At 42.6% G+C, this 14,239-nt stretch overlaps 1 protein-coding gene across 1 annotated transcript in view; it reads right to left on the bottom strand.

The window, feature by feature from the left end:
- LOC306921307 (uncharacterized protein) overlaps window positions 1-917 on the bottom strand; it is a gene marked incomplete at both ends in the record, with an annotated part of 65,446 nt that extends 64,529 nt beyond the window's left edge. The window contains one exon of the mRNA XM_079498417.1: window positions 839-917. Coding sequence (XP_079354543.1) covers window positions 839-917 — 79 coding nt within the window. The remainder of the gene's footprint in view (window positions 1-838) is intronic.
- Window positions 918-14,239: the final 13,322 nt, after the last annotated feature.

The following is a 14,239-nucleotide window of genomic DNA, read 5'->3' as shown; positions in this document are numbered from 1 at the left end:
CACACGCACACACGCACACACACACACACACACACACACACACACACACACACACACACACACACACACACACACACACACACTGGCATAATCGAGTCTGAGCCCCAGATGTCTGCGAGTGTTGCCCTGCCTTGTCAATCTGTCCATCTGTCTCTGCATGCATTCTTCCATGTGCGTCTGTCTTTCTGAATAACCTCGCTTGCTTTCTAACTTTCTCAGCAGTGTGCCAGCCACATAAAAACTACAACACATAAAATATTCCTGTGCTAGCTGTGTTTTTCTCCCTATTCAGTCTGTGATATGATGATTACAATCTTGTGAATGATGTACTGTACTGTACTGTACTGTACTGTACTGTACTGTACTGTACTGTACTGTACTGTACTGTACTGTACTGTACTGTACTGTACACAGTGTACAGATGAAAGCTAAATAAAATCTAACGACTCGAAATGTTTGTATACATATTATGAAAGGAGCCCATCTAGCGCTGATTCCTAAACAAATGGAGCTCATAGCTGAAGATCAGGACCACACCTCCAATCCAGCTACCTCCACCTCCTATCAAGCCACCTCCAATCGGGTCACCTCCACCTCCAATTACCTGTTCTCACTGTTGTAATCCCTCCCCTCCATCCTACTCCCTCTCTAAAGGTCCCTGCACACTGCTGCGTTTTTCGGATTTTTAGCTGCGTTTTTTCTGTCGGTTTTCCGAAAAACGCGTCCAGTGTGCAACCACCTTAACCTCTCCTTTACAGGTCCCTAAAGGGGTTCGTTGTGCCCGGGAGCACAGAGGATACCCGAGGCCTCCCCACCTCGGCTTAAATGACCCGATGACCAGCTGGATGGCCAGGTGACCCGTCATGGCTCATCTTAAATGACCAGATGACCAGCTGGATGGCCAGGTGACCTGTCATGGCTTAAATGACCCGATGACCAGCTGGATGGCCAGGTGACCCGTCATGGCTCATGGCCAGGTGACCCGTCATGGGTCAGATGACCAGCTGGATGGCCAGGTGACCCGTCATGGGTCAGATGACCAGCTGGATGGCCAGGTGACCCGTCATGGCTCATCTTAAATGACCAGATGACCAGCTGGATGGCCAGGTGACCCGTCATGGCTTAAATGACCCGATGACCAGCTGGATGGCCAGGTGACCCGTCATGGCTCATGGCCAGGTGACCCGTCATGGCTCATCTTGGTTTCTGTTCATTATTCGTTTCATGCATTCTTCTTTTCGTTAATAAATGTTGTTAATAAACTTCTTTATCTGGTGGTCGTGAATTAACACAATATGTAAAATGATGATTTTTTAGTAATATCATGACTGCGGTGAAGAAATCACAGATTGAGGCTTTAACCTTTGCTTTTATATGAAATATCCGAGACAATTAGGATTTTATGGTTCAGATGCTTCTGAACATAATATAGCCACTTCAAATGAAATCAACCAAACTTCAAATCTAATCTTAAAATAATAACAGAAAATATCTACAAGCCCTTGTAGATTAGGCTATTTTCGCTGCGCAACCTGCTTCCATAGAAGACATGCTGGCTTCTATAGAATCCAAATGAAATCAGTCGTGGCAACTGGCAACTTATTGCATGTGTTGTACAGTAGAGTACATTCCCAGCATTGCTGGGGTGATGTCTACAGTAAAAGCTTTGGCTGGAGGCTACATATTACACAACTCATGCCAAAGCATGACTGCCTGCTCAAAGGCATCTACTCGCCAGGATTAAAATGCACTAAATGTTACAACTGTCAGGTGAGTTGTTACAATTCACAGTTTATATTATGAAAAGGTACAACAGAAACCACGTGCTGTCTAAACACTTAAAGACCCTACGAAAACAAGAATGACGGAACATAGCAAGTTCTTTAATCGGCAGGACTGCTTTGTCATAATGGTGGAGTTCTGGAGTCTACTCAAATATCATCGATGTCGGGCAGAAACCTCTTATCTCCATATTTTACCGGTATGTTTTTGGTAAATGAATAGCCTACTTGATCATACTACTGTACGTGTCACACAAAAGCATCAAAAGTAGCAGATCCACAAGCTCGAAACGCGTTTTCTTAGATCTGCTACTTTTGCTATTTCTGAATTTGAAATCCTGAAAAGTGATAGTTCTGGACATATGAGGTTTTCACCCGACAGAGAGACGATATGCAATAAAAACACAAAGGAAAGAAAAAAAAGAAAAGAAAAACCACAAAGCAAAAACACAAATCTTACATGAACACAAACTCACGTTTGTTTGTATTCATGTTAATTGCTTTATTGCACGAGGTTTGAGGTTGCACTTTTTTCTCCCCTTGAGGGAAACTATTTCCGACCACTTCCGTGAACAAGCTATGGTGGTGTGTTGCGTGGTCTCTCGGGGTCTATAAATCAACTGGCTTGCAGGAGTAAACATGATTGTAATTAAACAGAGAGGATCCTTGCAGCACAGCCAGGGTTCTGTGTACTTAAAACCATTTACTGTAGGTGAACCGAACGCCCCCAGGGCTGAGGGCTCTGCACTAGGGTCCCTCCTGTTGTCGTTATACAGCAAAAATATTTCAAAATATCTACCAAATATCCCTGCTGATCTACAAGCTCGTAGATCACCTATTGTCACCCAATGTTCACCTCAGAATAAGGATGCTAGGACTAAAGTGGCTAATGTGCTAATTGCATGTTTGTTGAATAACTGGGCTCTTCTGGGCTCCTCTGTGGATGAATTGAATATAGAGACCACAATCAATGGGCAATTTTTGTTATCCTTTTAGCCTTAATGTCTTGACTTCCTGCACTATATGTGCTGTTTACATTTCTAACGAATAAAGTATTAAATCAATCAATATCAATCAATCAATCAATCCAGTTTAGTAAACAGAAAATACATGTTCAGGTCAGGATACCAATTTCATAGACAGACAACTTATACCGTCTGCATGATAAACAAGTGACTGATGACTTCCGGGGCTCGCATAAATGCAGACTTGCCTCTCGTCTTTAGTGTAAATAAAAATAACGTTTTAGCTACTCACCAATACAAAGGCGGGTTGTGTCATTAGAAAGCCTACTTTCCTTAGTGGAAGCACTCTGAGCCCCCCACCACACCTATAAAAGGGATTATTATTCCACTGGGGAAAAAAACACTTTTAGTTACTCCACTGCACCATCTACCAATATTGCCCAGAGAAAACCCTCATAGAGAATATTTCCTCCGGTGAAAAAAAAATCCCTTTCTGGCCAAAAAGTAGTGGTAGGGGGCTCAGAGTGCTTCCACTAAGCAAAGTAGGCTTTCTAATGACACAATCCACCTTTGTATTGGTGAGAAGCAAAAACGTTATTTTTATTTACGCTAAAGACGAGAGGCTGGTCTGCATGTATGCGAGCCCCAGAAGTCATCGGTAACATAGCTCTAAATGCAACGGCATTAGAGCTATGGACCAGAGCTACATACATACATACCAGCAAGTGACTGGCAGCAGCGTGTTCATATGAATGCAGGAGAAGACAAGATGAGACATGGAGGCTTTCTGTTCATACCTATATGAAACACTGGAGTGTCCTAGTGTTTCTACACTGTGTATATCAGCCCATACGCAATGTCTGCATACTTCTATTATGTTTATACAGCTTTCAGCATGATCACAGGTTTAAAAAGACACGTGCCATTAAAAACGCTGAATTGTTTTACTGATTACAATATAATACCGGGAAAGAAACTGCAACTGCCTATCTAAAGATCTAATAACCTAAAACACAAATCTAAAATTCACCAGAGATCCACAGAGTCGGCACATGGGATTGGTGATTTCATACCAGCCAATAAGCAACGCCTGCATACTTCTTCAGCATTCACCAATGCATGTATCACGCACGGACGCACAGACGCACGCACGCACGCACGCACGCACGCACGCACGCACGCACGCACGCACGCACGCACGCACATACAGTATGCACACACTGCCTGTCAAATATAAGTGGTTACACAAAGCAGAGCAACTGGTGCCTTAGTAGTAGTACAAAGAGATTATAAGAACGTGATCCATGTTAGTTTGACAAAAACTAGGACAGAGAATGAAATATGAGAGGATGAGAGACAGAATAGAATTGAGAGAGAGAGAGAGAGAGAGAGAGAGAGAGAGAGAGAGAGAGAGAGAGAGAGAGAGAGAGAGAGAGAGATATAGAGAGAGAGAGAAAGAGAGAGAGAGAGAGAGAGAGAGAGAGAGAGAGAAAGGATAGAGAGAGGAGAGAGTAGAATGAGAGAGAAAGAGATAAATATAAGTCTCACACCCATAACTCTGGTGACTTTGTTTTTGGTGTAATTGGTTCCTTGTTGTTTTTGCAAGGGACTCCCAGAGTCCCATACAAAATGTGTTAAAATGTTTCAAAAATATAAAGATAGCCTGATGACGGTCTTATAGATCGAAACGTTGTGATTTCCCATTAAAGCTGTGTCGGACCCTCGTTTGCTCTTCTCCTACACAACTCCACTTTGTAGGTGTGCAAGAGACTTATTTTTTAATTTATTTTTTTATCAAAAATATTCAAAAAAAGATATATTTAGTTTTTTCAAGATTCTTTGAAAATAGTCGAGCCAAGCCTAGACGAGATATCCCTAAATAAATAAGGTTAAAGTGGTGATTTTTATGCTATATTGCTGCTGGGGACCCCCCCCCTCGGACCCTACACTAATAAATATACTGTACTTCACTGTACAATACATAGTACTACGTAGTGTCAGGCAAGGTTTAGTTCAGTAACCTGGTATCTGCTGACCCTTTTCTGTTTTTATCTGTATCATTACTATTAGTATCTCTCTCTCTTCCCCTTGCCCCCGTTCTTCTTGCGCTTGCACTAAAACAAATTACACCCAGTGTTTTACACCTGTGTAAACCTGTGATTCTGATTGTTCAGACAATGACAGAGAGAGGAGAGAAAAAGAGAGAATGAGAAAGAGAGAAAGAGATGAGCAACATAATGAGAGAGAAAGGCAAAGGTATAGAGTAGATAGAGTGACTGAGAGAGAGAGGAGAGAGAGAAACAAAAAAATGCTGATGTTTAATACTTTGAAGTAAAAGTAGAGAGTTTACAGTAAACAGGTACCTGCATGCATGCGCACGCACGCACACACGCACGCACGCACGCGCACGCACGCACGCACGCACGCACGCACGCACGCACGCACGCACGCACGCACGCACGCACGCACGCACACACGCACGCACGCACGCACACACACACACACACACACACACACACAGGACAGTGAAACAAGCAAGCAAACAAGCATGCAACTTTATGGGTTGGGTACAGTCTGTGGAAAAGCATGGTGTTTCTGCAAACCAGATGTTTGTGTGTGTGTGCGTGTGTGCGTGTGTGCGCGTGTGTGTGTGTGTGTGTGTGTGTGTGTGTGTGTGTGTGTGTGTGTGCGCGTGGTGTGTGTGGTGTGTGTGTGTGTGTGTGTGTGTGTGTGTGTGTGTGTGTGTGTGTGTGTGTGTGTGTGTGTGTGTGTGTGTGTGTGTGTGTGTGTGTGTGTGTGTGTGTGTGTGTGTGTGTGTGTGTGTGTAGACTGTGTACGCGCGCACGCACACAAAAGTGTTGTTTGTTTGGTTGTGAGTACTTTGCCGCACTCTAGCAGTGGTTAGACGTGTGTGTTTTTGATTAGTCTGTAATCATTTCAGTTAACAGTAAAGAATGCAATAACATGTCTGCAGTGAGAAACAGGTCCTAATGTCTATTTTAGAAGTCCCATTACAGCCTCTCTACGCCACCGCAAACACACACACACACACACACACACACACACACACACACACACACACACACACACACACACACACACACACACACACACACACACACACACACACACACACACACACACACACCATTATTACCATTCTCCACGTCTCCACTTCACTCTTTCTTCTCTCAGCTATATCACTCTTCTACAGAAGGACCTACAGTGATCTCCTTCCCCCCAGATTCGGCGCTGGGAGTAAAATATTGTACGTTATATCTTATGTGTCTTAATGAATTTAACACACAGGACCACGGGGCTTTTTGTGTTATCCTTTAAGCATCATGTCTACAGTAACTGTACTGTACTGTACTGTACTGTACTGTACTGTACTGTACTGTACTGTACTGTACTGTACTGTACTGTACTGTACTGTCACACCCGAAATCATCATATATACAGTTAATATGTGTGCGTGCGTGCGTGCGTGCGTGCGTGCGTGTGTGCATACGTGCATACGTGCATACGTGCATACGTGCGTGCGTGCGTGCGTGCGTGCGTGCGTGCGTGCGTGCGTGCGTGCGTGCGTGCGTGCGTGCGTGAAAACCAACCAAACGCAATTTTCAGGCTCGGACGCACACAGCCAGGGACCGAGGCAGGCAGGGACACACATAGCTGTCTATAGGAGTGGTTGCACCACTCAAAAATACACCTTGCCCAAGTATTCAAACAAATCCAATAGACTATAGAGTATTGCTGTGACATCATCATCATACCTGATAGTTATGCGGGAACGCCTACTGACTCTGAGTGGCAAAAAACTACTTTCTGGCCTTGACAGCCCATACATCCAAACAGAAAAGCCCTATGTGTGCATTAAACGACGTTAACAATGTTAAACTCACTTTGCCACTCGATTTTCCACTCACTTTATGCATGCGCAGCATTCCCTCTATCGCCAATACCAATGTGCAAAAACTAAAAGAAAGCCTGTGAGAATTAGAATTCTTTCACGTTGATTTGTTGAAAGAATCATAAACAATTGCAGAACTACACTCTTTTATGTTTTCACTGACTCTATATCTACATACGCCCCCACCCCCCAACCCAACGCTCAAACGTCAGACCTGGCTCTCCTCTGAGACTGCAGCAGACGAATAATAATAAAATGATGCGAGATGAAAAGAAAGGCAGAGGGGAGCGAGCGATGGAGGAAACGGGAGGAGAGAGAGAGACAGAGAGAGAGAGAGAGAGAGAGAGAGAGAGAGAGAGAGAGACAGAGAGAGACAGAGAGAGAGAGAGCAGTCGGAAGGGCAGAGATGGAGGGATGCATGCCACATGTGCGACTCTCTTCCCCTCTCAACTCAGCTGGCTCTGATCAAAGAAACACACTGGATAGGCTCTCCTGCTGCCTCTCTCTCTCACACACGCACACACGTGCGTGCGTGCGTATGCATGCCCATGCATACACATACACATACACACACACACACACACACCCATGCTCATGTCACACGCGAATAGTAAAAAAAAGCACAGGAAATACATGTGAAGGTATAGAATGTATTGCTTAGCTGGCAGACAAACCGATTATCTTTGTTTTTGTCTTTTAGGAGTTGGGAATGTTTCTGTGAAATTCATCGTCTCAGTTATCATACACTCTCCTCTCCTCCCCCCACTCACCACACAAACCACACAGGATGGCAGACTGCAGATATATTTCACTTCAAGAAAAGCCACACTAAAAGACCCCCCGAAAACAACAATGTTGGAACATAGCGAGTTCTTTAATCAGCAGGACACGCTGCTTTGTCATAATGGTGGAGTTCTGGAGTCTACTCAAATATCGCCAATGTCGGGCAGAAACCTCTTATCTCCATATTTTAACTTTATGTATTTTTCCCGAAACAGCGTCACACCAAAACATCAAAAGTAGCAGGTCCACTTGAAACATGGCTTGTTTTGAGCTTAATTGTAGATCTGCTACTTTTCATTTTGAATCCATTGGACATATGAGACTTCCACTCGACAGAGACGACATAGACGGCTTCATTCTCTAAAGAATTAAAAACTTAGTCAGACTAATCAATTTAGTCAATTGTTTAAAAAATTTATTATAAGTTTTAACGTTGATTCGTTGATCTCAAAAGAAACATGCTTCTTAATTATTCAACTATTCGGAAGATAAACTGATCGAATAATCCCACACAAATATTCAGACCTAATTGAATCCATCTACCGTAGAGTGAAGTTCTGAAGTGCAGTCAGCTATATCATGTTAGGTGTTTTTGTGCATATATCTGATGAAAATATCACATTGTATATATTTGTTTGGGGTGTGGTGGTAAATTAACCACTTAAACCCCAGCATCCATATCTATATGTCAACCATATACTGAAGGGCTTATGTGGTTAAGGACCCACAAATCCTGACATCGTGCAAGTTCAAGTTCTTCCCAACAAATGTATCTGTGGTCCACATTATGATCTATAGCCTACGGTTTGTAGAATTACACAAAGTCTGACTCTGAAGCTGAGGCTTCATAACTCTCTCATTTTAGGCTACATTATCAAATGTAGCCTAAACATTTGACATTTATATAGGTTATTATATAGGTTTTATGGTCATGAATCACCAGGATCCAGGATGACTTTATTCTTGGCTTAAACTAATTGATATAAATATATTTGTAAATCTCTATGGGATAAAATGAATGGTAGATTATTCAGTGGAACCAGAAACCTACGCCCACTGCTATGCCCTATAATGGGTATAAAAGGGACACGGACAGACAGATACAGAGAGCTTTGTATATAAGCATACAGTAAATATAAACTAGAGAATAAATACTGTTCCTGAATAAACAGTGTGGGCTCGAGTAGATGTCTACTCGATGATGATGTATTGGACCCATATGACGTCCCTCTGTATTCCTATTGGTTAACCACTTAACCCACATGAGGGGGATAATAAAATGGGACTAAAGGGTGAATAAAGAGTGGAAATTGACCCACAAGACGTCACAGCCCAGTAGCCAATGAAAACGGCGTAACCGCCCTCCCTCTCTGTCTTCCTATTGGTTGGCCCACGTGATGTCACAGCCCAGAGGGAAAACGGCCCTGGGAATAAATAGTGGACTCGCTTCTCGATCTTCACATAACTCGCTTCACGTGATGTCACAGCCCAGAGGAAAAACGGTACCGGTAATAAATATGATAACAATAGTGGACAATAGTGGACAATAGTGGCACTGTTCAGGGGAATGCCTGGAAAATACAGTCCAAGGGATGGGAACCCCAGGAGCGACCATGACTGGGTGACTGTTGCTCTGATCAGTGCAATATAGAACTAGTTTGAAGATTTAGGATACAAAAATCTAGTGCTCTCAGTTTTGAAAAAACGTCCTATACTGTAGTTCTATGGTGTTGTGTGGCAAAATAGCAGCTCTACAAGCTGTTGTGAACTGTAGATCTGCCATTTTCACTATTTTTGAAAAATGTTGACATTTCTGAAAGTTTGTGAATACATTTGAAAATATTCGCCTTTAATGACATTCTAAAAATACAGATGCCAAGTTGAAAGCGGTTAAACCAAGAGATGAGACTGTTAAACTTCAAGCCATCTTGCTTCCATTTGATCCCAGAATAGATTCTCCATATTTTACAGATTTGTTTTAAAGCCGTAAATGGCTGGGATCCCATGCTTACATAATAAAGCTATGAGAGAGTCCATTAGGGTTTCTTTTTTTTACATAAGTGACAAAAGCGCTTAAGGTCACACCATATTTCACATAGTTGACCGTAACTTGACCACACTCCAGAGACCAGGTACCATAACTCAAAGCCCACACATTGACAGCCAGGTGTGTGATTGTGTGTTTGTGTCAGTGTGAGTGAGAGTGAGTGTGACATGAATGAGTACAGTGTAATGACAGGTCAGGTGTGACAGAGGAGTCTGTCCTTTGGACATCAATGCACATCATTATTTTTGAAAGAGAGACAGATGCAAAAAGTATTGATGATCTCTTGTATAGTATTGTACAGTAACGGTATATGTCTATGTATGTCTTGATGACTTATTTTTTGCACAAAAAAAAGTATCAATCAATCAATCAATCAATCAATCAATCAATCAATCAATCAATAAATAAATAAAACTATTGATTATTTTAGGGTGATTGACATTTTATTGATTACTTTTCGATTAATTGAAATCCATATCACTGGGTTTTTTTCTGATTAGTTTCATGTTTATATATCAACAAATCAATGCAAAAACAAATCTAGTTGATTTCTTATAATTAAGCTAACCAACCGGTTAATGATCAAACATATAAAACCCTGGCCTATACTTTGTTGAACAACAGTGTTGCACAGAAATACTGAAAATAACAACAATGAGCTAAAAGCAAGCTCACTGAGCACAAATGGAAATGTCCATTCATTGTATTATTATCATTGATTATCAATATTTGTTTTAACAGTGGAATACATCGAAAACCTAAGTAGGCACATAGAATACTATGTGCGTAATGTATGTAGGTGTGTGTATGTGTGCGTGTGTGTGGGGGAGGGGGGGGGGGGGGGACGGTGGTGTTCACTGACTGCCAGGTGTGTGAGAGGCGACAGGGTTCACCCACTGACTTGGTTTGACCCCAGCTGACCCTGAAGGGTTTAGCTCACCCACGACAAGGCATGGTAATGACCTTCACAGACAGACAGTGGAGGGTGGGGCTCGCTGTGACGGTTTTGGTTTTAAGGACATATGAGGTTTCCACCCGACCGAGACGATATGCAGTATAGTAGCGTGCAGCTTCACGCCACGTTTCCAGCTCGTAGATGTACTACTTTTACTATTTTTGAATTCTGAAAAGTAACGGTTTAGTGTTGAAGTTCTCCAAAGCACTTTACAACGTGGTGCGTTAGCTTACATTCGCCCATTCACACACACCGACGGCGGAGGCAACCATGCAAGGCACCAACCGGCTCATCGGGAGCAGTTGGGCTTTCAGTGTTTTGCTCTAGGACACTTCGACACTAGCCTCGGAAACCCAGACGTTTTTATTTCCAGGGAGGAAAAAAAAGTCTGGGACAGAGTCCACTTCAATTCGGCATACAGTAGCGCAAACGTCGATCACTCTCTGCTGATTTCTGATCGTCTGCACCTTTGTTAAATTGACGCGCACACACACACACACACACACACGTACAGTACACACACACACACACACTCCTCTCTCTCTCTGTCGCTCTAATTAATTAGTCTCACGTCGCGCAGCTGCGTCTAGATTCTCCCGGCAGCTGCCTATGCCATAGAAAGCATAGGTGGACCCCAGGCTACTTCGACACTAACTCAGGGGGGAGCTGGTGTTCGAACTGGGAACCTTACGTTTCCCAAGCAGCGGCTCTACCTCCTAAGTCACTGTCGCCACAGCTTTTATGCACACTCACATTCCCTGTTCTCCAATAACCATATATCATACTGTATGTTAGCCTGTAATTTGTGTTGAAATATTATGCTCAAAATGGATGATCTATGCATGTGGCCTCAACCTCCAGTCACCCTGTGAAAGTCATTGTCAGCAATCTACAGCACTGTTTCCCAAACCAATTGTTATGGGTCGCGAGTAAATATAACATAAAAACAAGAAAAGCAACAGTTTTCAAAAGTATATATTTTTCCCCCAAGTTTAAGAAGTAGTGAAAATGGCAGATCTACAAGCTCACAACACTGCGCAAAGCAATAGGTTGTCAGCTTGTAGATCTTCTATTTTGGCTAGTTTGGGTCCCGGGCAAATATCTAATTTCTCTTTTGGATCTACAGCAGTTTGGATGTTCCCATGTTGGAAATGTTAACAATCTATAAAATACATGCTGTCTCCAGATGGCAAACCTAACCAGCAACATTTTCTATCCAGAAGCTTTAAATAAATGACCTCATTATAATATTTGGTACATCTGTAAGTCAGTAAATCAGGATGGATATGAAACACGGGGGCTTACATGCTGCACTCTGTCTTCATCAACTAAAATGCTTGTTTGTATTGCTTCCTTCACATACATGGGTGATATTTCATTTATCTAACGATCAATAAAGTGCTTATTAAGCACTTGAATAAGCACACTTGGGCGTCAAGGCGCGGCAAAAGCCACTTGTGGCAAGCGTCTCTTCCTGGGTTTTAGACAACTGGTGGATGGAAATTAAGCTCCACCCACACGGCAGAATGCCGCGTCGGCCAGATTCCCGGAAACGCTTGCCCCCATGGCAAATGGAAGCTGCGCGCGAGCTTCATTTCCCATCCGCCAGCTGTCTAAAAACCAGGAGGAGACGCCTGCCAATTGCGGCTTTTGGCATCTTCGTGACACTACAGTGTGCCTGCACTGATAACGTCCCTATTCTGGGGTGAACATTGTGATGCCTTGCGTTGCGAGCTTGTAAATCTACTATTTCCACTGAAGATATTTATTATAGAGCAAAAACAGGAGTGGGTAGGGGAAATGCCTTGGGGGACTCTGGGGTCAACTAAGTACTGTAGGGTTGAAGTGGTTAAAACTGTAGGGTTGAAGTGGTTAAAACTATTCACTGTATCAAGTTTCTGAACATGTGAAAACATTTTTTTTGTCTATTTAACCATGAAGGCAACGCAGCTGGGTACATTGCTGATAATTTAATAAAGGCTTAGCTTGACGCTGACTAGGCACCAACACCATGCACAGAACCGGTCACTGGATTTAAAGTGATAGGGCCAAGATTATTATTCCTATTATAATAAAACGTTTAATAACTGACTAATTGCTGCCTTTACTTTTATTTTTCTTGTTTTGCTTTTATTGTCTTTGTTTAATACGTGTGTGTTATTATAGCATCTAATTTGTCCCTTTTCATTTGCTAATTGTTAAAACCTTAGGAGTCGAGCATAATAACTGGTATAACTGCACCGATTAATTAATCATGATTCGTGAACCAGCACGCAGTACAGCATCGTTTACAGCTCTTACTCCCAGCACATCGACCGTATTGCCACCTTGCATGTATTGCAGCTTTCTTGACCTTAATGTCACTAAGACCAAGGAGCTGTGCTTGGGAGGGGGGTCAAGAGCAGAGGGCTCAGGGTCCATCTTTAGGCCTGTTACTATGAGTGGGGAGGAAGTGGAGCAGGTCAGTGACTTTAAATATCTGGGAACGACCATAGACAATAAACTCACCTTTCAGACCAATGCAGATAACATCTACAAAAAGGCAAGGCAGCGGCTTTATCTTCTCAGGAAACTGAGAAGTTTTAATGCCAGTAAACACACCCTGACCATGGTCTATAGATCACTCACTGAGAGTGTTCTCACTTTTAACATTGTGTCCTGGTTTGGGAATCTCTCAGTTAGAGATAAAAAACAAGCTCACCCAGGTAAGTAAGATCATTGTAGACAAACAATTGCAACTTCCAACCGCTCCATAACCAAAAAAGCAATTCAGATTTACAATGATTCTACCCATCCTCTTCACTCTGAATTTGACTTGTTGCCATCGGGCAGGAGGCTTAGGGCAAAATTAGCTAAAAAGAAGGGTTATAAAACTTTGTTTGTGCCAAATGCTGTGAACATTTTAAATAAAAAAATGTTTAAATAGTCTAATCCCCACTGCTCATGATCACTGTTGCTGTGTTAATGTGAATGCATTTTATATAGTATTTTAATGCACCTGTGTATTTTTTGTAATGTTTTATTGTTGTAACTGACTGCTGGTGTGCCAAAGACGAATTTCCATTTTATGTCAATTTAATGGACAATAAAGTTTTCTTTATCTTTATCTTTATCAGGATTTCTGACTGCACTGTCGCTGTACGACATTATTCTGGTCTGTACATGACTCAGGAATTGTAGGACACAGAAACTGCAGAGCAGGAAAAATGCAAAGGATTTATTCTGCCCAAAGTAAGGAATAAACATAGAATATACTGGACAAACTGGACAATCAACACATACAGGGATTGGCTGGGGTAAACTTGTGCACAATATTGCACAGGTTAAATGGGATGCCAATGGGCCTGCATCCTGCGTCCTGCGTCCTGCGTCCAGGCTTGGAAATACAACCGAGCTCTGAAAGATGCGTCCACAGGTTTTCAGGCTGTATGTACGTGCCACTCTGTTCACACATTTGTCCACCAGAGGGTACTGCAAACGCCAGACGTGGTAGAACTTCGCAGACTTCTTGGTTTATAACTTGAGTTCCGAGCCAGGCAGTTAATACACGTTTTTTGTCTGAGCCAGCCAGGTAGTTAATAATACACGTTTTAAAAAGGCTTACATAACATAACAGTTCCACTTCTTCAGCATCTTCTAGCGTGAAGCAGGTGGAGGCAACATGGTGGACTAGCGTGAAGCAGGTGGAGGCAACATGGTGGACTAGCGTGAAGCAGGTGGAGGCAACATGGTGGACTTGATGCCAAGTCACCTTGTCTTGCTTACACTCTCAGTTGCGCACGAAAAAAGGAAAAT

This window comes from Electrona antarctica (genome assembly GCF_951216825.1).
Source record: "Electrona antarctica genome assembly, chromosome: 4".
NCBI classification, from domain to species: domain Eukaryota; kingdom Metazoa; phylum Chordata; class Actinopteri; order Myctophiformes; family Myctophidae; genus Electrona; species Electrona antarctica.
The sequence above is the reverse complement of the archived record's forward strand: the minus strand, read 5'-3'. Positions and strand labels throughout refer to the sequence as shown.